Genomic DNA, 22,796 nt, shown 5'->3' on the forward strand with positions numbered 1-22,796 from the left:
TTACTCAAGGGCACACTAGTAGTGGTGTGGTTTCAGGCGGGATTTGAACTCACAACCTTCCAATCACAAGTCCAACTCACTATCCACTAGACCACCACTACCCCACGATCTCCACTACTTCCTGAAAGGCACCTTGCATGAACATATCCTGTCTCATCTATTGGTTTAATTGATTAATCAGCTGTGCGGTAAACTGTTGGAACACACAGTGCACAGCTGATTAATCAATTAAACCAATAGATGAGACAGGATATGTTCATGCAAGGTGCCTTTCAGGAAGTAGTGGAGATCGTGCAGTGAGTGTGGACTCCACCTAGTGGATTACAGGTGTAACAACCACTCCAGTCAGAGTTATAGGAGTCCCCCTGTATACTGCACTTTTGAAACAATGGATTTTAATACTCAAGAGATTTAACTCGTTTGTTACTGAGATGTCAGTGTGTACTATGGGAGCTGATCATAGTTCATTGTTTAATCTTCTACTTACAGCAACCATCTTGATAGTGAAAATGAAACTTCTTCTACAACAACTTGCCTTCTCTTTGTGGAAAACACTGACCTGACTGTCAATTCCTATAATAATCCATCATGTATAAAAACAGTGTGTTTTACATTACAAATAGATACAAAATAAAAAGTATACAACACGCATGTTTACAGTAAGCGAAAAAACACGACGGCTGAAAATTGTTATCAGACAAAATATCGAGACCTTTACGTAAGGAGAATTGGGAGTTACCTACATGCTCACAGTGACCAACCATATTAACGTTGACTGAATGTTGAATGCCAAACACACAGACACAACCTTCAGTGGCAACTCTTCTAAAATGACTTGGATTTGGTCGACAACAGAGCAGCGTTTTCTTCAAATCGTATCGGGAAAACCTATCCAACACTGAGCTCTGATAGAATCGGCATCAGTCTTCTTGGAATGAACTGAAAGACCGTTGCACAGTTTGTGTGAGGATTACGGTAAGTAACATAGAAAACATAGCCGGTGGGAAAGTCCGCCCCCATAACCCTGAGAGTCAGCCCCGCCTCTTTCTATCCACACCTGTGTGATGGGAGGAGGAGTTTAGATGAGCAAGGAGGGGGTCGGCTTCCTTCCCGGCCATGCCTCTTTGGCGTACTTCTTCTTGCGCGGCTCGTTGAGGCCCTCGGAGGGGTAGGGGCCCGTGACGGGGGTGGGGATGAGGGTGACGGGGGGCAGGGGGGCGTCAGGGGCCAGGTTTACCTCCGGGGCCGGGTTGGGGAAGGGCAGAGGGAGAGCTCCTAGGATGGTGGCCCCCCCCGGGCCCGCCGTGGACATCTGGGTGTCGTTGCTGGTCGGGGGGAGGTCCCCGTAGAGGCCACCGCCGAACGTGTAGTTGTGGATACGTCTCGTCACCACGTCATCGAGTCCCAGGGAGACGTGGCCTTCTGCTCTCCTTTTCTAGAGAAGCAGGAGATGAAAACAGAGGATCAGTAACGTGTCTCATATACCACACCACATTACCACTACTAATAACTGATAACTGAAAGTTATTATTATTATTACTGAAAAGTAATAGGCAATATTTTTTATCGAAAAGAGCAGAGTGACTGCCTGATCACGTCTCTTCACAACGCTGGCTCCCCGCTGGTGGAATGAGCTCCCCACGGCTGTCAGAACTGCAGAGTTCCGTCGTAGACTGAAGACCTCCATCTCTTCAGGTTACACCTTAACTGCTCCTCCTGAGACATCTTCTGCCCCTCAGCACTGCGTCTCCTAAAGACACCCGCTTTCCCCTCTACTGTGTCCCTTAGAACTTCTATTGCCCCCCTTGTACTGTTTCTCTGTTTCTCCAGTGTAGAAAAAAAAAAAACAAAACTAGGTGATAGGAGAAGGTTTTTCCTTCTATCAGTGGCCCCGGGCCTGAGCTGGATTACTCTTCCTGCTACGACTGGTGGATTGATGATTCACTCGCTTAGTATTCAAATGTATTGATTGTAAGTCGCTTTGGAATAAGGCGTCTGCTAAATGTCAAAAATGTAAAATGTATACCACACCACATTACCACTACTAACTGAAAGTTATTATTATTATTATTATTATTATTATTATTACTGAAAAGTATAGGCAATATTATTGATGGAGAAGAGCGGAGTGACTGAACAGCAAAGACAACTCCACTCATCATGCAGTGCTGTGTCTCAGGAGGTAGAGGCTGTGTCTCAGGAGGTAGAGTCTGTGTCTCAGGAGGTAGAGGCTGTGTCTCAGGAGGTAGAGGCTGTGTCTCAGGAGGTAGAGGCTGTGTCTCAGGAGGTAGAGGCTGTGTCTCAGGAGGTAGAGGCTGTGTCTCAGGAGGTAGAGGCTGTGTCTCAGGAGGTAGAGGCTGTGTCTCAGGAGGTAGAGGCTGTGTCTCAGGTGGTAGAGGCTGTGTCTCAGGGGGTAGAGGCTGTGTCTCAGGAGGTAGAGGCTGTGTCTCAGGAGGTAGAGGTTGTGTCTCAGGAGGTAGAGGCTGTGTCTCAGGAGGTAGAGGCTGTGGCTCAGGAGGTAGAGGCTGTGTCTCAGGAGGGAGAGGCTGTGTCTCAGGAGGGAGAGGCTGTGTCTCAGGAGGTAGAGGCTGTGTCTCAGGAGGGAGAGGCTGTGTCTCAGGAGGTAGAGGCTGTGTCTCAGGAGGTAGAGTCGCCGCCTAATGATCACAAGGTTGGCAGATCGGCGGTTCGAGCCCCGGCTGGCCACATGTCGAAGTGTCCTTGGGCAAGACACTGAACCCCAAAATTGCTCCCAGTGAGCGGGCCGGCGCCTTGCATGGCAGCTTGCCGCCATTGGTGTGTGAATGTGTGTGTGAATGGGTGAATGAGAGGCCGTTGTAAAGCGCTTTGGAGCAGCCTTGGAGCAGCAAAAAAGGCGCTATACAAGTGCAGTCCATTTACATTCTCACAGCATAAGTTTTGTGACTTAAAATAAGTTGGGAGAGAAGCACATCCTGATAGGAACCAGCCAAAGCTTATTACCTTTATAGGGACGACTGCAGTCTGCACCATGTTCCTGTAGCGTCCCACTGACGGGTCCACGTCCTCTGTAATGTTTTGGTTACAAGAAAAATGATCACGTAAGTTAGCCTATGCATTACAACAGGCATAGATTGACGAACTACTTCCTTATGGTTTCCAAAAACATCCCAAAAAACATTGTGCGTAAAATATAAATAAATAAATAATATATATAATAATATATATATATATATATATATATACATATATTAACAGACTAAGAGCACCCTGCACCATTGGGAGAACAACAAATATATACCTGGGTTGATGATCTCATCATCCTCAGTAAAGGAAACTCTGGAGCTCCTCCTCTTCCTCTTGGGTCTCTGGATGTCCAGGTTCCCCTCCTCGATGGTCAGTGTGGAGATGCGCTTGTTGTGGGCCGTGTTAAACTCTGTCAGGTTCTGCACACAGCACAGAGAACCATAGAAACCGTTGAGGGTCAGGTGATGAAGGTCAGGTGATGAAGGTCAGGTGATGAGGGTCAGGTGATGAAGGTCAGGCATTCAACATAACATTTAAAGGCTGGATATAAACTAGTAACCCAACAATAATAATAATAATAATAATAATTCATTACATTTATATAGCGCTTTTCCGAGGCTCAAAGACGCTGACAATATAGGAGATACGGAAAACACAAAAACAACAAGTAACATGGAACACAGAGTCAGCGAACGGGGAGGGAGGGGGGGGGGTGGTAGGGACAGGGGAGGTGGTAAGGGGTAGGGGAGGCTGTATGCATGTCAGGGGGGTGGCAGGGTTAGGGGGGATGGGTAGGGGTAGGGGAGGTTGTATGCGTGTCCAGGGGGGGGGCGGGGGTGGCCGGGATGGGGGAGATGGCTAGGGGTAGGGGAGGCTGTATGCATGTCAGGGGGGTGGCAGGGTTAGGGGGGATGGGTAGGGGTAGGGGAGGTTGTATGCGTGTCCAGGGGGGGGGCGGGGGTGGCCGGGATGGGGGAGATGGCTAGGGGTAGGGGAGGCTGTAGGCATGGGAGAACAGATAGGTTTTGAGGTGGGTCAATAGACGGGTCAACACACACAGGTGATGGTTATGGTACCACAGGAGTAAGGGGAGCGTGCGTGCACGCACACACAAGACGCACACACAAGACGCACACACAAGACGCACACACATGCGCACACACACACACACACACACACACCTCTAACTCTGTGTCCTCCATGGGCAACCCTAGCAGGCCCTTGTGCTCCTCTTCCTCCCCGGCCTTGCTGTCCCCCGAGGAGGCGTTGGGCTGGCTCTGAGGCTTCTCCCGGATGGTGTAGGCCCGGGTGGAGGCCCCGAACGACATGGTGGAGTCTATGGGAACCTGCTGAGGCTTGTGGGCCTCCAGGCGGATGTGTCCAAGGAAGGTACCGTGTGCTAAAGGAGGACAAATGACATGTTTCATGTACAGAAGCAGATCCAGATCCATTAAGGCTTGTTTTGTCTCATTGAATATGAGGCTAAGCTCCTATCAACAGTTTCACTAGCACTTTTAGATAAAGTGATGCTTCACTCACTGTAGTGTAGTGTAGTAGGCATTTACATTTACATTTTTGGCATTTAGCAGACGGCCTTATTCCAAAGCGACTTACAATCAATACATTTGAATACTAAGCATGTGAATCATCAATCCACCAGTCGTAGCAGGAAGAGTAATCCAGCTCAGGCCCGGGGCCATTGATAGAAGGAAAAACCTTCTCCTATCACCTTCTTCTAAAACCTAGTTGTTGTTGTTTTTTTTGACACTGGAGAAACAGAGAAACAGTACAAGGGGGGGGCAATAGAAGTTCTTAGGGACACAGTAGGCAAGCTCACTTACTGCTGTTGAGATCCATGAGGAACACCCTCTTCAGGTGTTTGTGGTAGACGAGGGCGGCGTGGACGCGTGAGCACGACTGATGGTCGGTGGTGAAGTCGCACATGTCCGGGTTCCTCCCAAACAAGTAGAACTTCTTCTCGTCTATGATCAGTTTCTACGGGGGGCAGAATTTAATTTAAGTTGAAGGTTTCACCGTCATAACACATGGTGGCCAAAAGCGTCCTGTTGTTACAACACTGTTTGTTTACATCGAATGAAACATGAACTCATAACAGATCACGTCTGTTGTGTACAAACAAAAAGTATGACGACACTGTGCCTCTGATTCATAACTCACAAGTGCATAACTCCCCACTCTGAGCTTAAATCTCAGGGCTGGCGTTTTGGTGTGGCACCTTTCTGAAAAACCTGACAGCCATGGAACTCAAGACACCAGTGCGTCACAGAACAGGACAACTGGTGCTGAGGACAGTCAGGTCAGTATCTGGTGCATGTTTATGTTATTGTTGTCGCTCAAAGCTTGTCAGTTCAATAATACCACACAGACCATGCAGCACTTCCTGATATGCCCCCTGTTGGAGCAGCCCTGCAACAGCATCGGACTTGGCAGAGTTCAATGAGAAGGGACAGCAGCAATGTGTTCAGCTGTGGTTGAGCCACATCTAGCCAAGCCTTGTAAACTGACTCTCTTGTGGACACGAAAAGAAGAAGTTCAGAATAATCTGCTGCTTCAAGATCAACAGTGTAGCGGCAGATTACTGAGGGTAGGACTGACATGAGGCCACAAGCTCTTGCTCTTAACCCTAACCCTTACCTCGACCATTTTCTCTCCTTTCATCACGTCCAGATGCAGCCCTGGGGGTGGCTTGCCTGCCCTGGAAATCAACATTGATACACATGTTACTTTCCAATGCAGCTAAGGAAGGAAGCTAAATCCGTAGCCTTGGTAGAGTCATGTTTCATGCACAACCAAAGCAAACATGTTGACAGTTCTAGTTATATCGCTCCTTGCAACCCCCAATGCTTTAAATGACACTTTAAATGAATGTGCAACAATACTATGTGCAATATGACAACCCTTGAGTACATAAGGTTCAGATATAGGAAATGTTAGGATATTTATAGCATAGCATAGAGTACAGCACAGTGTTTTATTGTATAGTATAGTAGTATAGTATAGTGGATAGTGTACATAGTCTTTATTTATGTAATCCAGCTCTTTTCCCTTGTTTTATTTTACCCTTGGCCCTCTTGTTTTTAGTCTTTTTACCTAGCACCAGGGGAGCCACCCCTCCTAAATGTCGTTGTATGGTACCTGTACTGTATTAATGACAATAAAGACCATTCATTCATTCAAAAATGCAACCCAATGCAACCCTCAGGCTAAGTCGGCCCATTCAAATGCAATGTGAGCTCGTTGGTTTCCTCTCCTAGTCTCCTCTCCTAGTCTCCTAGTCTCCATTCCTCTCCTAGTCTCCTAGTCTCCTCTCCTAGTCTCCTAGTCTCCATTCCTCTCCTAGTCTCCTAGTCTCCTCTCCTAGTCTCCTAGTCTCCATTCCTCTCCTAGTCTCCTCTCCTAGTCTCCTCTCCAGTTCTAGTTATATCGCCTTGCAACCCCCCAAGTTAACCCAATGCAGCCCAATGCATCCCCCTCAACCCCCCTCAGGCTAAGTTGCCATTCAGATCAATGTGAGCTCGCTGGTTGTGCTGCTGGCTAACTTGAGTAGCTTACCTAAGCTAATCACCGTCAACTTAAGAGCCTTGGGTTGCTAATGATACGTAAGCGTTTCTGTCTTAATGCTAAATGAAAAGCTCTGTTTTAATATATTATTTAATATAATATTTCCTCTGTAATAATGTTCTCTCACCATGTCGGACAGTCAAACAGAGGTAAGTTTGCATCAGTTGTAGCTGTCGCCATCTTGCCTCATTCTACAAGCCCACTGAACGCTGGGTAAGGTCGCCTTGCATTATGGGGAATTGTAGTTTTTTAACGCGCTCTGTCCGTTAACTCTGTAGTCCTTCTCATTTCGTTAGAAATTCACCCAAATAATGGATTTATGGAGTATTGTTGCTTTTGGCATTCATACATGTTTTTTTTTACCTTACCTTTACTTTAACCTTTTTAGGACAAGTATGGAATGTACACTGCCAATGGTGTAAACTTGTTCCCATGCATGGCTATCTAAAATATGAGTCAATATGTTATCTATTTTATTTATTTATATGTGCTTGTGGTAAACTGGTTCATAATAAAATAAACGTGTAGCCTAAACACTGGGTGTATTTAAATAGGTATACCGGTGAGTGATCCGTTTCAGGGGAGGGCAGGATTTGGTTAATAACCTAAATGCTTAAACAAACTTCCTCTAAATGCGGTTGATCTACTGACAGACCGTTTGTCTTCTTCCAACTGTCTCTGCTGTTCATTCTGCACCAGGTGGGTCGTGATGGCAGACTCTGAGACCTTTATGTCTCTGGAACAGTACATCGCCTCTCTGGACCGCACCTGCCTGCCCAGAGTCCTGCAGGTTTGCTCTGGGGTGTATTTCCAAGGTAAGACTTTTCTCCTGTAAGGTTGTTTTATATTTATTTTATGTCACTCACGAAAAGTTACTAGTCAGTTACTTCCGGCACAAACACAACAGATTGACTATTTACTCAAGTGTAACCGTTTACTAACCATTAAGATCTTGGGAGGAATAGTCACGTTTTATTCACGTGAGTATCAACGACCATTTACGGTTAACTGTAGCCTACATTACATATTCAATAAACGGTCTGTAATACTGTATATTCAAACCGGGGTTATTTGATCATTTAGAAATTAATAGATGGTTGATCAGTCAGTCAAAAAAAGCCATCCCCTTTTACCAACCCCATAAAAAGGACAAGGGCCCTATAAGGAAACTGAAAATGAAATAAAAGTGGACAATAGTAATGAGTAAACAAACAATATAACATACTGTATCTGAAATACAAAAATGCTTTTCATGAAAATGAAACACTTGCATGATTTCAGCCTTGTCAAACAAGTGCAGCAGGGACTGAATGAATCATTAAAGCAGTCAGTAATTAAGTCAGTTTATCCTCTGTGTGTCTCATTGTGTGCTGGTTGCCTTTGAGTATGCGTGAGCTTAGAATGATAAGGTTCTATCTCCGCTTAGGGTAGTTCAGAGATATTGAGCATCAAAGTTTTTACATTCCATTATGTTTTGTGAGATGGAACCTTTGTATTTTATGAATTACAAACTCAAAAATGTCAACATTTAAAAAAAAATAACACCACACAGGCATTAATAAACACCTAATGGATCAGATTATGTAAAAAACTAAATTTTGACAAAAATGGAGATAGAACCGTATAATTCTAACGTCACGGTATGGCTGTTGCTGTGTGCCCAGAGCTGACGTTGTGGTGTGTTGCTGTTAGGGTCTGTGTACGAGCTGTCTGGGAGCGAGGTGTGCCTGTCCACGGGTGATCTTGTGAAGGTCATCAACATCGAGCTGCTGTCCGTCAGCTGTGAGGACACCAGTAACAATGACAAGTTTGAGCTGCCCCTGAACCACACGGGTAAGGCTTGTTGGTCTTTGGTCTTTGGTTTTGGTCCGCATGTCGGCAACCAATCAAAATGTTCAGACACACGGAACTACAACGTTTCAACGTTGTTGTAGAATCACGACACAAACTCGCTAGTCAAGCCAAAATATTGCCACATAATGGATTCGGTGAGTAATCCTCACTGCTACCTAGTTAACTAGAACACTACTTTACATTGTTAGCAGGCTTACAAAACAAGCTGTGTTATAGTTGACTAGCGATGTGTCATTGATTTTCAACAACGTGGAAATGTATTCACATTTTTCGAAAACAAAAGTCTGAACATTACATCAGATGCCGACATGCGCATCCCCAAAACACTAGAACGTGTCACATTATTATTATTTTAATGCTGTTTGCTGACCAGTGTCTCATTGCACCATTGTGGACCATCTCAGGTATGTTCAAGTTGGTCCCAGAGGAGATGCCGTACAGCACCGTGGAGGAGATGTTGAGCCTGAGGCCTGTAGATCTGGACTCCTGCCTCGCCTTCACCTTCACCAGCCGACGGGAGATCACCATCGAGAAGAACTTCATCCTGGCGGCCGGGAGAGCCGTGACCATGCTGTCCGTCGTGCGGCGGGAAGGGAAGGAGGATTGTGTTCGCTGTCACCTGAAGGGGACCTCGGCTGAGGTGCTGGTTCCGGTCTCGTGCCACGGGGAGTTCTACGAGTGTGAGAGTGACCAGTGCTACACCGTCCAGGAGATCATGTCCTCGCCCCACCTGTGTAGCCGCCGCTTTCACTTCAGCAAGATGACGACCCACGGTGGACCGCTGGTCCTCAGCCCCATCTATCAGGTCCAGGCCATCATGCACTGTGAGTACAAACTTGGTTCTGAATCCACCAACACCATATTGTGAGCTTAGAATTTCTATTTTCTAGAATTTCTAGAAGTTCTATCTCCGTTTAGAATGATAAGGTTCTATCTCCGTTTAGAATGATAAGGTTCTATCTCCGTTTAGAATGATAAGGTTCTATCTCCGTTTAGGGCAGTTCAGAGATATTGCATTAGAGTTTTTACATTCCATTATGTTTTGTGAGATGGAACCTTTGTATTTTATGAATTACTAACTAAAAAATGTCAACATTTTAAAAATAACACCACACAGGCATTAATAAACACCTAATGGATCAGATTATGTAAAAAACTAAATTTTGACAAAAACGGAGATGGAACCTTATAATTCTAACGTCACGGTATCTCCAGAGCCGCTGTCTGGGAAAATAAGAGCACACATCAAGCACTCAAAATGTTTTTTTACTAACTAATTAATTACACCACAATGATGGTTGGCATTATGGTTTGATGGTTGGAACCTTGGAAGTTATCAAAGTCACTTCCTTAAAACTGATGATACCCATGACTGATAACCATAACTTCCTGCAATTTATTGTATTTTGTATTGAGTACTCCATCCATGACATAGTTCCTCTCATTTTTCTCTTTTCCTCACAGTACGAAAAAACACAGTGAAGTTCCCCTCTAGCTTGGAGGTGGATGTTGTCGACGTGACGGCCCAATCTCAACACCTGGTCTTCGTCACCCCGCTCACTCTGTCGGAAGTGTTCGCCCAGCCGGACGCGGCCTTCCCTACTATGGCCGAGATCCTGGAGGATCCAGAGACCCAGCCTCTGTTCCGATGCGACTGGCTACCGGAGCTCCGCAAGGGCCGCCACCTGGTGCTCCACGGGCGCAGGACTTCCGCCATGGTCCTGGTGTCCAGCCTGAAGGGGCGCCGGGCGTGCCAGTACTTCCTGGTATCCCAGGAACGTTACGCCGGGCGACTGCGGCGACGCCCGCGGGAGTTCAGCTCGGCGTACGAGCTGTACGTGGCCTCGGCCCGCATGCCGGGCCTCTGGGTCACCGTGTCGCGGCACTGCGAGGAGGTGGAGGAGGAGGGCCTGCCCGCGCTCAGCGTGGGAGACCAGCTGGAGGTGCTGCACTGCCAGAAGGTGGAGCTTCCGCTCCGTGGAAGAGACAGAGACAGCAGCCAGACAGGCCAGAAGCAGAAGCAGACTGTGGAGGCCCTCGTTTGTAGACGTCCTCTAGAGGATGAGGATGAGGACGATGAGGAGGAGGACAAGAAGGAGGATGAGGAGGAGAGTGAGGAGGTTTGCCTGCCCCTGTACATGCAAAGCCACTTTGTGGAGAAGATCAAAGACAATAAGAAGTATAAACTGGAGGACTTAGTGAAGGGCTTCGTCCTGCCGTTGGAGGTTAAAGTGGTGAGCCGGGACACGTCGCTTGAGACCGACCCCCTAGTGGGGTTCCCTTCGCTCAGGCTGGAGCAGGCTACTCTGGAGCCCACGATACAGGCCAGCCTACCCGGCAGGCCAGAACAGTGCTTTGAGATCCCCACCCGCTGGCTCAACATGTCCCTCTCTTTTACAAACGACCCCCTGCCTTGGCTTGATGATCAGCCACCCAAATGTGACCTGGAGACAGTTACCGAGGTGACGGAATCTTTCTATTATGAAATCCGCTGGATGACCGGGTCAGATGAGCCCCCGCCGCCACGCCCACCCAAGCCCAAGCCCAAGCAGAAACCGAAAGCAGCCTCGAAGGTCGTGAAGAAAACCACCTCGAGACGAGACCTCCCCTGCACACCTACCGAAAGCAGCAGCCAAACCAAAGAGATGAGCAACCTGAGTCTCGATTGCAAGAAACCCACAAGGCGTCTGTCTCCTCTACCTCCAGTAAGCACAGGCTTGTAGGATGTTTGCTTAACTTGTATTGTCTTGCTTTGTCTTGTATTGTCATGTAGTGTATTGCCTGTTATGTCGTTTTGTTGTGCTTGCTGATGTTTTTAATGACACTACACCATTAATTTTGTAATAGCCTGCTCTGGGACTACAGATGGAAATTAGCTCATGAGCTAACTCTGGCGCATTTACATAGATGTGGAAACTGATTTGTTGATTAATGTGCACTGTCCCTGGTAAATAAATACATGTTCTAGAAAGGATAACACTTTAAGAACCCTGCTTAAAATAATGGACTCTTGGGTAGATTGACCAAATTCTTGTATTATGTATTGAAGTTCACAAATTGGACTAGGCTACAATCCAACAAACTCCAGTTAATCATGTATCTCCATTTTAAATGTGAGCTGTTTAAGAATTGTCTTTCTGCAGATGTACAAGCAAGTAAGTTATTCACAGTCAGTTAGCACCTACGACGACCCCCCAAAATAACACCACTTTTGGTTTCCTGTTACACAAAGGCTTTCTCAGACAGTTCCCCTCCACCCCGGAACTCTATAAAGCCTATGACACGACTCAAGTCAGGCAAGGCCCAGCCAAACAACTATACGAAAGTCATCAAGTCTACGAAAAAAGGTACCGTACACATACCTTCACTATGTATATATGCTCCATGCATACCATACACTGTACAGCATGGCTTGTGGGCTAGGTTATCAGGGGTTACACTTTGTTGAAGTAAGCAACTTCAAGAGATATAATAGTCCCCCTATTTTGCCACCACAGTTCAATCTGAAGTTACATTTGAATATAACCTTATTGAGATAAATCTGAATTATTTAAATGTATATATTATTAACTGTATAGAAGTGTTCTTTAGAGAATAACACAAAGAAAAAACGTGTATGTATGTACTGGTTGACTACTGCACAATGTGCCAGTCGAAAATCAACACTTGTCTTTCAACAGCGATGCCACAGGAGGAGGCAGCAGATGTGGACAGTGACCATGACTACGAAACAGTGGACGACATGGATGAGGGGTGGAAAAAAGAGGGAAACGTGGGAGTGTGAGAATGTTTTACTGAAGTCACCTTCACAGCAACAACTATCTATACAAAGATAATTGTCAGTAAGACATAATGCATAAGTAGACTGGTCTGTGGGGCTGTGTGGAACAGGATAATATGATAAATCACTGGAATCACATTTCATAATCATTCCGTTTCCATTTATTTTGTATGTTTATGGTGTTGCAGTCACAATGCCTGTCTTAATTTATTCAAGCTTTTTTTTTTTGTCACAAAAGCTAAACGCTCATAATAAAAATTGTGAACCAATATCTGACTCTTCTATTCATGTGTGGAATCTTACTTCCTTTGTCACACGTGAGGGGATATTCCCTAACATTATGAGTATACAATAACCTTCACTGTTGCTCTGAAAACATATTTGCATTGCAAATAGAGGACCATGGAAACACACCAAAGTCGTGTCGTTTTCCAGTTCAAAATAGTACAGGGTGATCTGAATTTATGGAGAAAAATTAGTATTTAAAATGAGTATTTAATACTAATATCAGCATTTAATACTAATATCAGTTTCTACAAGAAGAAGTGTTAATAGCAAAGCATATCTAGTATTGATTATCTGACTCAAATGTAATTATCACTATATGCAAATAATCTCTAGTAGTCTAATAATAGTAAAATATAATTATTTCCATTACAAGCAAAATACTTAGGAAATATGGTGTTGGAAAATGGAGCAAGACCAAAGAGTCTCATTAGGGTGTAACCTCTTTCAGAAGAGCAATGTGACACCGGCTGGGCTGGCCACATAAGGGGTAGTGGTGGTCATAAGGGGTAGTGGTGGTCTAGTGGATAGCGAGTTGGACTTGGGATCGGAAGGTTGTGAGTTCAAAATCCCGCCTGAAGCCACACCACTACTAGTGTGCCCTTGGGTAAGGCACTTAGCCCTCAGTTACTCCAGGGGGAATGTCCCTGTAATTCGTAATTGTAAGTCGCTTTGGATAAAAGCGTCTGCTAAATGGCAAAAAAATAAATAAAAATAAATAAATAAATGTCGAAGTGTCCTTGGGCAAGACACTGAAGTGAGCTTGCCGCCGCCATTGGTGTGTGAATGTGTGTGTGAATGGGTGAATGAGAGGCCGTTGTAAAGCGCTTTGGATAAAGGCGCTATATAAGTGCAGTCCACATGATAATCCAATGGCATGACTTGGGTGTAGGTTTGACTCTAAATGTGGGGAGGACCACTAATACTGAAATGCAGAATCCAACCTTCGGCAGTGTGTGGGGGGGACCTCTTCCGGGGCTTTGAGTTGCATCCGTGTACGAAAGGCGCTATATAGATAAAGTTTCACTTCACTTCACTTCTTCCAGGAAGAAGTAAGCATATAGACACAGAGGTGAGTCTTTCTAGGAGCACTAACAGTCTGCCTAGCAATCAAGGCATCTACAGTACTCATCTATGATTCAACACTGGAAGAAGAACTTGTTAAATGTTCATTCACTGATGTCTGACGTCTCTTATGCAAGACTGAAGATGTTGGAGTTTTGACTCCAATGAGAAGTTAAATCCCACTGTCTCCTCCGCTCCTCCTGTCACTCACAGGACCCCAGCGTGGACAGCACCGTCCCCCCAGGCACGTACGTGAAGGTCTCTGGCAACATGCGCGCCTTCCAGGTGAGCTCATCATTGCATTTACTTCTCTTCAAAGGTTGTACTTCTCTTTAAACCTTCTGTAGAAGAAGGTTGATTTTGAGAATCAGTTTACAAGAAATGGGCCTTTGACCGTTCCAAGAACATTGGCCAATCTGAAAGCTCTTCTGAAAGAGGTTTCACGCTAATAAGACTTTTTGGGTCTTGCGACATTTTCCAACACCATATTTCCTAGCTACTTGGAAAGTGACTTTTCCACTGTAATAACATGATCACATCCTAAGTGTCTAATTGATTTGATCTATTACCAATAAAAAAGCGATTGTTTCCCTAAAGGTTCGTGGTAAATACTTAGTTGTGGACTGTTAAAGCATTTCTCACTTCCCAAATGATGTGAAATGTGAATTATCTGAAGAAAACAACACATTTTTTCTCAAAAGATACTTTTACTTGAGACAAAAACAAAACACACTTAACAGATGAGAAAAGCTCAATATGAATAATTTTACATGTTCCGCATTATTTTTAAATGATGGCTCGATACATTAAACACATGTAGTAAGAACTAGCCTAATAATAGCATGTCTTCATAAGAAAACCACAGGGCCACAGTACTGCCATGCTGTGACCTGTGCGTCATTTTGCAGAACTGACCAAAAGCTTAAGAGGACGTGTGAACACCGCTTCTCACGAACTCGGTTCCCCTTAATTACCAACATTATAAGCACATCACTTGATGATCACTGTACATAAAGGTCCCATGTATAACAACAGGTGCTTTTTTATTAGGTCAGTACCAGTGTTAACTTTGTCAGGCTTTTTAGTCACTTAGTCTTTGGTGTTTAGATGAAGATGCACACACCAGTTCTAGTCACACCAAGTCACCTCCATTTCTCTCAGTTCCAGTTGATGAAAACTGAAAACATTCCAGTGCAGTTTCAGTCCACAAGAACTCCAAAACATTTTAGTCAAGTTTTCGTCGCTGACTACGGCTAGACTAAAATGTTTTGGAGCTTTTGTGGACTGAGACTGCACTGACATATTTTCAACTGGAACTGGACTGGAACTAAGAAACGTGGAGGTGACTTGGTGTGACTAGAACTGGTGTGCATCTTCATCTAAACACCAAAGACTAAAGTGACTAAAAAGCCTGACAAAATTAACACTGGTCAGTACTGAGAGGCATGCTCATAGTAGCACATGTTTGGCTGAGCTCCCAGAGAACGGACCCTTCTGGCTGTCGAGTCCGAGTGCTACACAGGAGGGGAGAGGCAGAGGAGATGCTCATTGTTGCTCATTGATCGTCATTGTCCGTAGATTTATAGTGGTCCTCGTCTACGGTGGAGAAGATGTGGCCTTCGTTGCTGAGGAACTCCACGGCCAGCCTGTGTGTGTGTAAGACAGTGGAAAGAGATGTTGTAAGGGGAGGAGACCACTTCACCAGAATGCTGTTTGTCAGGGTATATACAGGAATCTTGAGGTTAATTTGAAAGTGACAGTTGGATCTAAGTGACAGTTGACACGAGAACAGCCGTGTCTATGTTACCACTTTGTGGTCATGCAGATATGAGAAGAGAGGGTGGGGGAAGGTCTTACTTGATGACTTGCATGCTCATGCCGCTGAGCCTCTGCTTCAGGTCCTGTATGCTGATGCCCTGTTGCTCTGGGCAGCTCCTTATCAAGCTCAGCACCTAAGGAGAGGACACATGATGAACATAACAATAAACCATGCATGTGCAATATTGTGCCAGTTCACATTAAAAGGGGGACCACCACCACCACACCAAACAGTATCAGCAGTATTTTATGGTAACATAGTTAATTGGCCAATTCATGGATTGTATTTTTGGCTGCCTGTGTGTGTACACTCACTTGGTTCTGGCTTGGGCTCAGCCCATTGGCAGACATGTCAGTGGCGCCAGAGTATCCTCCTCCTCCTCCTCCTCCTCCTCCTCCCATGCCACCCATTCCAGGCCGTGATATGCTAGTGTTCATTCCGCTGCCGCCGCCTCCTCCCATCTAAAAGGAAGCCAAAACTTGTGAGTGGTGTGATGACGACTGACCCCACCACCTCTACACAGCAGTCATGCAGTCATGCTGCCCGATCACGTCTCTTCACTACACTGGCTCCCCGCTGGTGGAATGACCTTCCCACGGCTGTCAGAACTGCAGAGTCACTACCCATCTTCCGTCGTAGACTGAAGACCTCCATCTCTTCAGGTTACACCTTAACTGCTCCTCCTGAGACATCTTCTGCCCCTCAGCACTGCGTCTCCTAAAGACACCCGCTTTCCCCTCTACTGTGTCCCTAACAACTTCTATTGCCCCCCTTGTACTGTTTTCTCTGTTTCTCCAGTGTAAAAAAAAACAAGAGCTGGATTACTCTTCCTGCTACGAATGGTAGATTGATGATTCACATGCTTAGTATTCAAATGTATTGATTGTAAGTCGCTTTGGAATAAGGCGTCTGCTAAATGCCAAAAATGTTAATGTAAATGATGACACATTACAGGCAGTTCACAAGACAGCTATTCAGATTAAACACCTAACTTTGTCCAAGACATAACCCAGTCAGTCTGGCTGACCTAATTCAAAGGAACACTTAAGATGGTGACTATAATAAGAAGAATAAAGTGTAATTATTATTAAGTAAGTAAAGTATGTAAGTAATGTATAATGTAAAGCCCAATGCACACAGCGTGCGATTTCTGTTGCACGTCAACATTCCATTTTGAAGTTTGAATGGAAGTCTATGAGAAAATCGCATCCCAATGCACACGGCCCCGATTTTAATCGCACAGCGAAAATTCGATTCCATTCATGACAACAATGGAATGTTGTCGTGCAACAGAAATCGCACGCTGTGTGCATTGGGCTTAATATAATGTAAGTATGTATCTGGGAAGCAGACAACATGGACTCAGCATTGAACATAATAAATACGCTTCTTTATTTCACCATGTGTCCTTGTCCCCATTTTTCTACTGCAAAAACAAAACTATTTCTAATACAATAATATAAACCAAAATGTCATAACTTGACACAGCCAATGAGGCAGTTCTCACCGTGGCTGATGGTTTGCTGAGTATCATGTGAGCCTGCACCACCTCCAACATGTGTGAGGTGATCTCATTCATGTCCTCCAGGGGCCTGAGGCTGAACGCCACCACAGACCGATGACTCTGGGACAGGAAGGAACACACAAACACGTACGCACAGAGAGAGAGACAGAACAAAAGAGAGCAAGAAGTCAATGCATTGACTTGCAGGCGGTTATATTCACATATTGAAAAGAGAAAAAAAGAAAAAAGAATGCACTCTGAACATTAATTCATTAAATTAATAACTAAAGCTAAAAAGACTCCAAAGAGGAAACTGCACTATCTGAAATACAGGTAGTGAAATACAGAACGGTCCATGGTCAAAGGCCCATTTCTTGTAAACTTAGGATGTGATCATGTTTTTATTACAGTGGAAAAGTCACTTTCCAAGTAGCTAGGAAATATGGTGTTGGAAAATGGAGCAAGACCAAAAAGTCTTATTAGCGTGAAAACTCTTTCAGAAGAGCTTTCAGATTGGCCAATGTTCTTGGAACGGTCCATGTCCATGGTCAAAGGCCCATTTCTTGTAAACTGATTCTCAAAATCATGCGCTTCTACAACCTTTAAAGAGAAGTAAATGCAACGATGAGCTCACCTGGAAGGCGCGCATGTTGCCAGAGACCTTCACGTACGTGCCTGGGGGGACAACAGTGCTGTCCACACTGGGGTCCTGTGAGTGACAGGGGGAGCGGAGGAGACAGTGGGATTTAACTTCTCATTGAAGTCAAAACTCCAACATCTTCAGTCTTACATAAGAGGCATCAGACATCAGTGAATGAACATTTAACAAGTTCTTCTTCCAGTGTTGAATCATAGATGAGTACTGTAGATGCCTTGATTGCTAGGTAGACTGTTAGTGCTCCTAGTCCAGGGTATATACAGGAATCTTGAGGTTAATTTGAGAGTGACAGTTGGATCTAAGTGACAGTTGGATCTAAGTGACAGTTGACACTAGAACAGCCGTGTCTATGTTACCTACTCAGGGTATATACAGGAATCTTGAGGTTAATTTCAATACCTTTCTAAGACTTTTTAAAGACTGTGTCAATATTTTTCCAGACCTCACCGGCACTTCGAGCTGTAACCGTTGACATCAGTGACACCTTTAACTTAACAGCTTTAGTTTGCAATAGACTAGACCACTATCATACAACACAATTTCCAGGTTCATCTTTGTTTTTTAATAAAACGAATAAATTCACGAACTTTTACTTTTCAAGACCTCATAAAATCGTGATAAGACTTTTTAATACTTATTAAGGGTCTTGATTTTCCCAAAATGGATTCATCAACTTTTAATACTTTTCAAGACACCGCGGATACCCTGGAGGAAGCCTCACCTCTGTGTCTATCCACTGCTTCACGTCCATAGGGGGCCCTGTCATGTCATCGATCTTGTATTGGATGTTGGTCATGGATTTCTCTGTGCTTCGGATGATTCCCACAATGGTTAACTAAAACACAAATGGAGACACAAAGAGGAGGTGAATTGTGTGCACTAATAATTTTAATAATAATTTTGCCATTTAGCAGACGCTTTTAATCCAAAGCGATTTACAATTACTAATTACAGGGACATTCCCCCTGGAGTAACTGAGGGCTAAGTGCCTTACTCAAGGGCACACTAGTAGTGGTGTGGTTTCAGGCGGGATTTGAACTCACAACCTTCCAATCACAAGTCCAACTCACTATCCACTACCCCCCACTATGTGGACTGTGCATGTGAAATCACTTTCTACTACCAGTACTGGCCATTTATTCATTCATTTATTTAGAGAACAGTCAAATACATTATTAAAAAAAACAGACAGATACAGTAGAGATTTAGACAGGAAGGATGGGTGAGAGAGAGAGGAGGGATGACATGCAGGATATGTCCCCGGCCGGAGTCGAACCGGGGACCCTGCGGTTACATGGTCAACGCTTAACCCGCTACGCCACCTAAGCTTAACCCGCTACGCCACCTAAGCTTAACCCGCTACGCCACCTAAGCTTAACCCGCTACGCCACCTAAGCTTAACCCGCTACGCCACCTAAGCTTAACCCGCTACGCCACCTAAGCTTAACCCGCTACGCCACCTAAGCTTAACCCGCTACGCCACCTAAGCTTAACCCGCTACGCCACCTAAGCTTAACCCGCTACGCCACCTAAGCTTAACCCGCTACGCCACCTAAGCTTAACCCGCTACGCCACCTAAGCTTAACCCGCTACGCCACCTAAGCTTAACCCGCTACGCCACCTAAGCTTAACCCGCTACGCCACCTAAGCTTAACCCGCTACGCCACCTAAGCGCCCCGCGAATACATTTATTAATGCTGACATCAACATTCTAAATGCATTATCATTGGCACTGTGCCACACACACTCTGCAACCACGGTCAACAAATAGTATTAGATGCAAATAGTATGCAGGTCAAATCCGTTTGGAAATGTCTGGGGAATAGCATTTAAACTGTAAAACCATGATATATTTTGGTATAATAATAGTGCACCAAAAAACAAATATAAATCTCAAACTCACTCTAAAAACGCCTGTTTATATGCTTAAAATAATTATTTGAATTTCTCACTATGCCATTTTCAATACTCAACAATATATAGAGAGATATTTAGAGTAAGATTAACAGACTTCAAATACCGGTGCCCGTATCATGTTTGATTCGCTTCCATTTACACTAAACAAGTACCCAAAAACTACTAACGCAACAAAAGGACAACCTAGCACCGGAGGAGGTTGGAATACAGTGAAGCCATTTCGCTGAAACAGGGTATATACAGGAATCTTGAGGTTAATTTGAAAGTGACAGTTGGATCTAAGTGACAGTTGACACTAGAACAGCCGTGTCTATGTTACCTACTCAGGGTATATACAGGAATCTTGAGGTTAATTTCAATACCTTTCTAAGACTTTTTAAAGACCTTGTCAATATTTTTCCAGACCTCACCGCCACTTCGAGCTGTAACCGTTTACATCAGTGACACCTTTAACTTAACAGTTTTAGTTTGCAATAGACTAGACCACTATCATACAACACAATTTCCGGTTCATCTTTGTTTTTTAATAAAATTTATAAAATTCACGAACTTTTACTAAAAGTGTTTAGGACTCAAACTCTTTGGACAGAGTCTAATTCAGAAAAATACCTACAAAATTCAAGACCTCATAAAATCGTGATAAGACTTTTTAATACTTATTAAGGGTCTTGATTTTCCCAAAATTGATTTATCAACTTTTAATACTTTTCAAGATACCGCGGATACCCTGTGAAATGAATGGAAATTTATCAAGCTATTTCATGTTTTTTTTAAAATCTCCATATGGCCATTTTAGTTAGTCATGAACTTGTATTAGTTACGGTAATATACACCACTATTATAGTACTAAATGGTAAATGGATTGCACTTATATAGAGCCTTTATCCAAAGCGCTTTACAACGGCCTCTCATTCACCCATTCACACACCAATGGCGGCAAGCTACCATGGCGCCGGCCCGCTCATTGGGAGCAATTTGGGGTTCAGTGTCTTGCCCAAGGACACTTCGACATGTGGCCAGCCGGGGCTCGAACCGCCAGTGGTCTAGCACGGCGGTCTACAGTGGGGGAGGCTGTGATTCAGGGTAGAGCCAGCGTCTAATGATTGCTAGGTCGGCGGTTCGAACCGCAGCTGGCCACATGTCGAGGTGTCCTTGGGCAAGACACTGAACCCCAAATTGCTCTTAATGAGCGGGCCAGTGCCTTGCATGAATGTGTGTGTATGTAATAAATTACAAAATTACTGGTTCTAAATATGTGTTTATTATTATTAAGCTTCGTCATTTGATGTGCTTGATGTTTAAAGTACAACCCTTTATGCACTTATGACTTATGAACTTTCAACTCGTCCTCATAGGGATAGTATTGTGGCCAGAATGTTTGTGACCACACGACAAATAGTGTTTACCTGGCCGACCTCCACCTCTCCTACTCTGAAGACGTCCTCCGCTTGGGCCGCAGACATGAGCTGGGAGACGGTACACGGGATGATGTGCTGGGCACGTTGCCTCTGTAACACACACAGACACAGACACAGACACGCACACGTTGGTTAGTTACTATGAAACGAATTAAACATTGTTGCACATCAGTTTCATCCTATAAGTGTGCAGGGAAGGATTATGGATTCAAGACAGTTTCACATCTAAGCTTCAAGACAGTAGCTTAGGGTTTATCGACAAGCCATTTCTAATGACCTAGGGGCTGATATAGCTAAACAACTTATTTGGAACTGTTGTGTATGACTGTATTGCCAACAAATTAGGTTTGTGATAAAAAACAACAACATCTAAAGTAATACAGACCCCTTTCTTCTCTTTTTTTCCCTCCCTTTTTTGAGAGAGAGAGACAGAGAGAGAGAGAGAGACAGAGAGAGACAGAGAGAGAGACAGAGAGAGAGACAGACAGAGAGACAGAGAGAGACAGACAGACGGACGGAGAGAGAGACAGACAGAGACAGAGAGAGAGACAGACAGAGAGAGACAGACAGACAGAGAGACAGAGAGACAGAGAGAGAGAGACAGAGAGAGAGACAGAGAGAGAGAGAGACAGAGAGACAGACAGAGAGAGACAGAGAGAGAGACAGAGAGAGAGAGACAGAGAGAGACAGACAGAGAGAGAGAGACAGAGACAGAGAGAGAGAGAGACAAAGACAGAGAGAGAGACAGAGACAGAGAGAGAGACAGAGACAGAGAGAGAGACAGACAGAGAGAGAGAGACAGAGAGAGAGAGAGAGAACAAACATCTAAAGTAATACAGACCGCTTTCTTCTCTCCTCCCTGGGACGCAGCAGGTGATGCGAACCCTCCCGGGGACTGGGTGTATCCACCTCCCATGTTTGACTCTCCATATGATGATCCTCCTCCTCCTGGGTGGGAAACAACAGAGATTCATTCAACTTATGCTGTTGGTGTGTATGCTGTTGGTGTGTATGCTGTTGGTGTGTACGCTGTTGGTGTGTATGCTGTTGGTGTGTATGCTGTTGGTGTGTATGCTGTTGGTGTGTATGCTGTTGGTGTGTATGCTGTTGGTGTGTATGCTGTTGGTGTGTATGCTGTTGGTGTGTATGCTGTTGGTGTGTACGCTGTTGGTGTGTATGCTGTTGGTGTGTATGCTGTTGGTGTGTATGCTGTTGGTGTGTATGCGAGGAGAGGGAGTCGAAAACTCCAAAACTAGCTAGGAAATAGATGCTGCGTGTTGACACGTGTTCTGAAATGGCACCCCACCTATTTGCTAGCTAAAAGGTAACAGTGTGCTAACGTGTCAATGAATATATATGTTCAGCTGTTCTAGAACGGCTAATACCATCACCATGACAACAACAGAAGAGAACTAGCTAAGCTAACTGCTAACAGGTCCTGGTTAGCAAGCACGTACGTAGTTAGCCTATTAGAGTGCTTATTTTGTCAGCACCGGAACATACAAGTAGTAACGTAGTAACGGTGAACTCACCTTGGTTATTCCACATGGTGTCGTAGAGACACTGTAACCGAGTTAATAGACAATAAACGAGAGTTAAAGATGTGAAGAGACTTGTACACACACAGTCTTGGTGGTGCTGTTGTCCTGCTTGTACAATTTTCCGCGCGCTGGAAAGTTGACAGTATACGGCGCATGCGCTCCTGCTGAACTGCCGCGAAATCCACCGGCCAATCAGATCACTCTCACTAGATCTAGTAAACCAATCAGATACTCTCACTAGATCTAGTGAACCAATGCGCGCACGGGGCAAAAGACGGAGGACAACCCCTCTTTAGGTGAGATGCGCCTTTTTTCAGGACACCAGTGCGCATGTCTGTTCTGAACTGTTTTGAGTCTCTAACTAGG

At 44.7% G+C, this 22,796-nt stretch overlaps 3 protein-coding genes across 3 annotated transcripts; 1 reads left to right on the forward strand and 2 right to left on the reverse strand.

Moving 5' to 3' along the window:
* Window positions 1-286: 286 nt before the first annotated feature.
* Window positions 287-6,783, reverse strand: ppp1r8b (protein phosphatase 1, regulatory subunit 8b). Its single transcript, XM_080540893.1, has 7 exons — window positions 6,716-6,783; window positions 5,662-5,722; window positions 4,848-5,001; window positions 4,188-4,405; window positions 3,281-3,425; window positions 2,983-3,047; window positions 287-1,435 (listed from the first exon to the last, which is right to left on the reverse strand). Exons 1-7 carry the CDS (start codon window positions 6,766-6,768, stop codon window positions 1,079-1,081), a joined length of 1,053 nt encoding a protein of 350 aa, XP_080397019.1. The 5' UTR covers window positions 6,769-6,783; the 3' UTR covers window positions 287-1,078.
* A 514-nt stretch (window positions 6,784-7,297) lies between these two features.
* On the forward strand, window positions 7,298-14,487 carry themis2 (thymocyte selection associated family member 2; the record flags this gene model as incomplete). Its single annotated transcript, XM_080540509.1, has 7 exons — window positions 7,298-7,403; window positions 8,281-8,421; window positions 8,847-9,266; window positions 9,907-11,147; window positions 11,586-11,597; window positions 13,787-13,858; window positions 14,482-14,487. The coding sequence occupies 7 exons, from the start codon at window positions 7,298-7,300 to the stop codon at window positions 14,485-14,487; spliced, it is 1,998 nt and encodes a 665-aa protein (XP_080396635.1).
* On the reverse strand, window positions 14,352-22,527 carry rpa2 (replication protein A2). Its single transcript, XM_080540384.1, has 9 exons — window positions 22,422-22,527; window positions 21,731-21,837; window positions 20,878-20,979; window positions 18,276-18,389; window positions 17,531-17,605; window positions 16,900-17,016; window positions 15,707-15,853; window positions 15,431-15,525; window positions 14,352-15,219 (listed from the first exon to the last, which is right to left on the reverse strand). The coding sequence occupies exons 1-9, from the start codon at window positions 22,435-22,437 to the stop codon at window positions 15,129-15,131; spliced, it is 864 nt and encodes a 287-aa protein (XP_080396510.1). The 5' UTR covers window positions 22,438-22,527; the 3' UTR covers window positions 14,352-15,128.
* Window positions 22,528-22,796: the final 269 nt, after the last annotated feature.

This window comes from Nansenia antarctica, assembly GCF_963989245.1.
Source record: "Nansenia antarctica genome assembly, chromosome: 10".
Lineage (NCBI taxonomy): Eukaryota > Metazoa > Chordata > Actinopteri > Argentiniformes > Microstomatidae > Nansenia > Nansenia antarctica.

Bases quoted from the DNA above. Each gene is read 5' to 3' on its own strand.
- ppp1r8b (XM_080540893.1), bottom strand. From the start codon at position 6,768: ATGGCGACAGCTACAACTGATGCAAACTTACCTCTGTTTGACTGTCCG. The intron at 3,426-4,187 runs GTGTGTGTGTGT...TGCTGTGTGCAG, and splicing joins TGGAGGACACAGAGTTAGAG to AACCTGACAGAGTTTAACAC. The intron at 1,436-2,982 runs GTAATAAGCTTT...CTGCTTCTCTAG, and splicing joins CTGCAGTCGTCCCTATAAAG to AAAAGGAGAGCAGAAGGCCA.
- rpa2 (XM_080540384.1), bottom strand. The intron at 17,017-17,530 runs GTGAGCTCATCG...TTCCTGTCCCAG, and splicing joins GCAACATGCGCGCCTTCCAG to AGTCATCGGTCTGTGGTGGC. The intron at 15,854-16,899 runs GTGAGAACTGCC...GCTTCCTTTTAG, and splicing joins TCAGCAAACCATCAGCCACG to ATGGGAGGAGGCGGCGGCAG.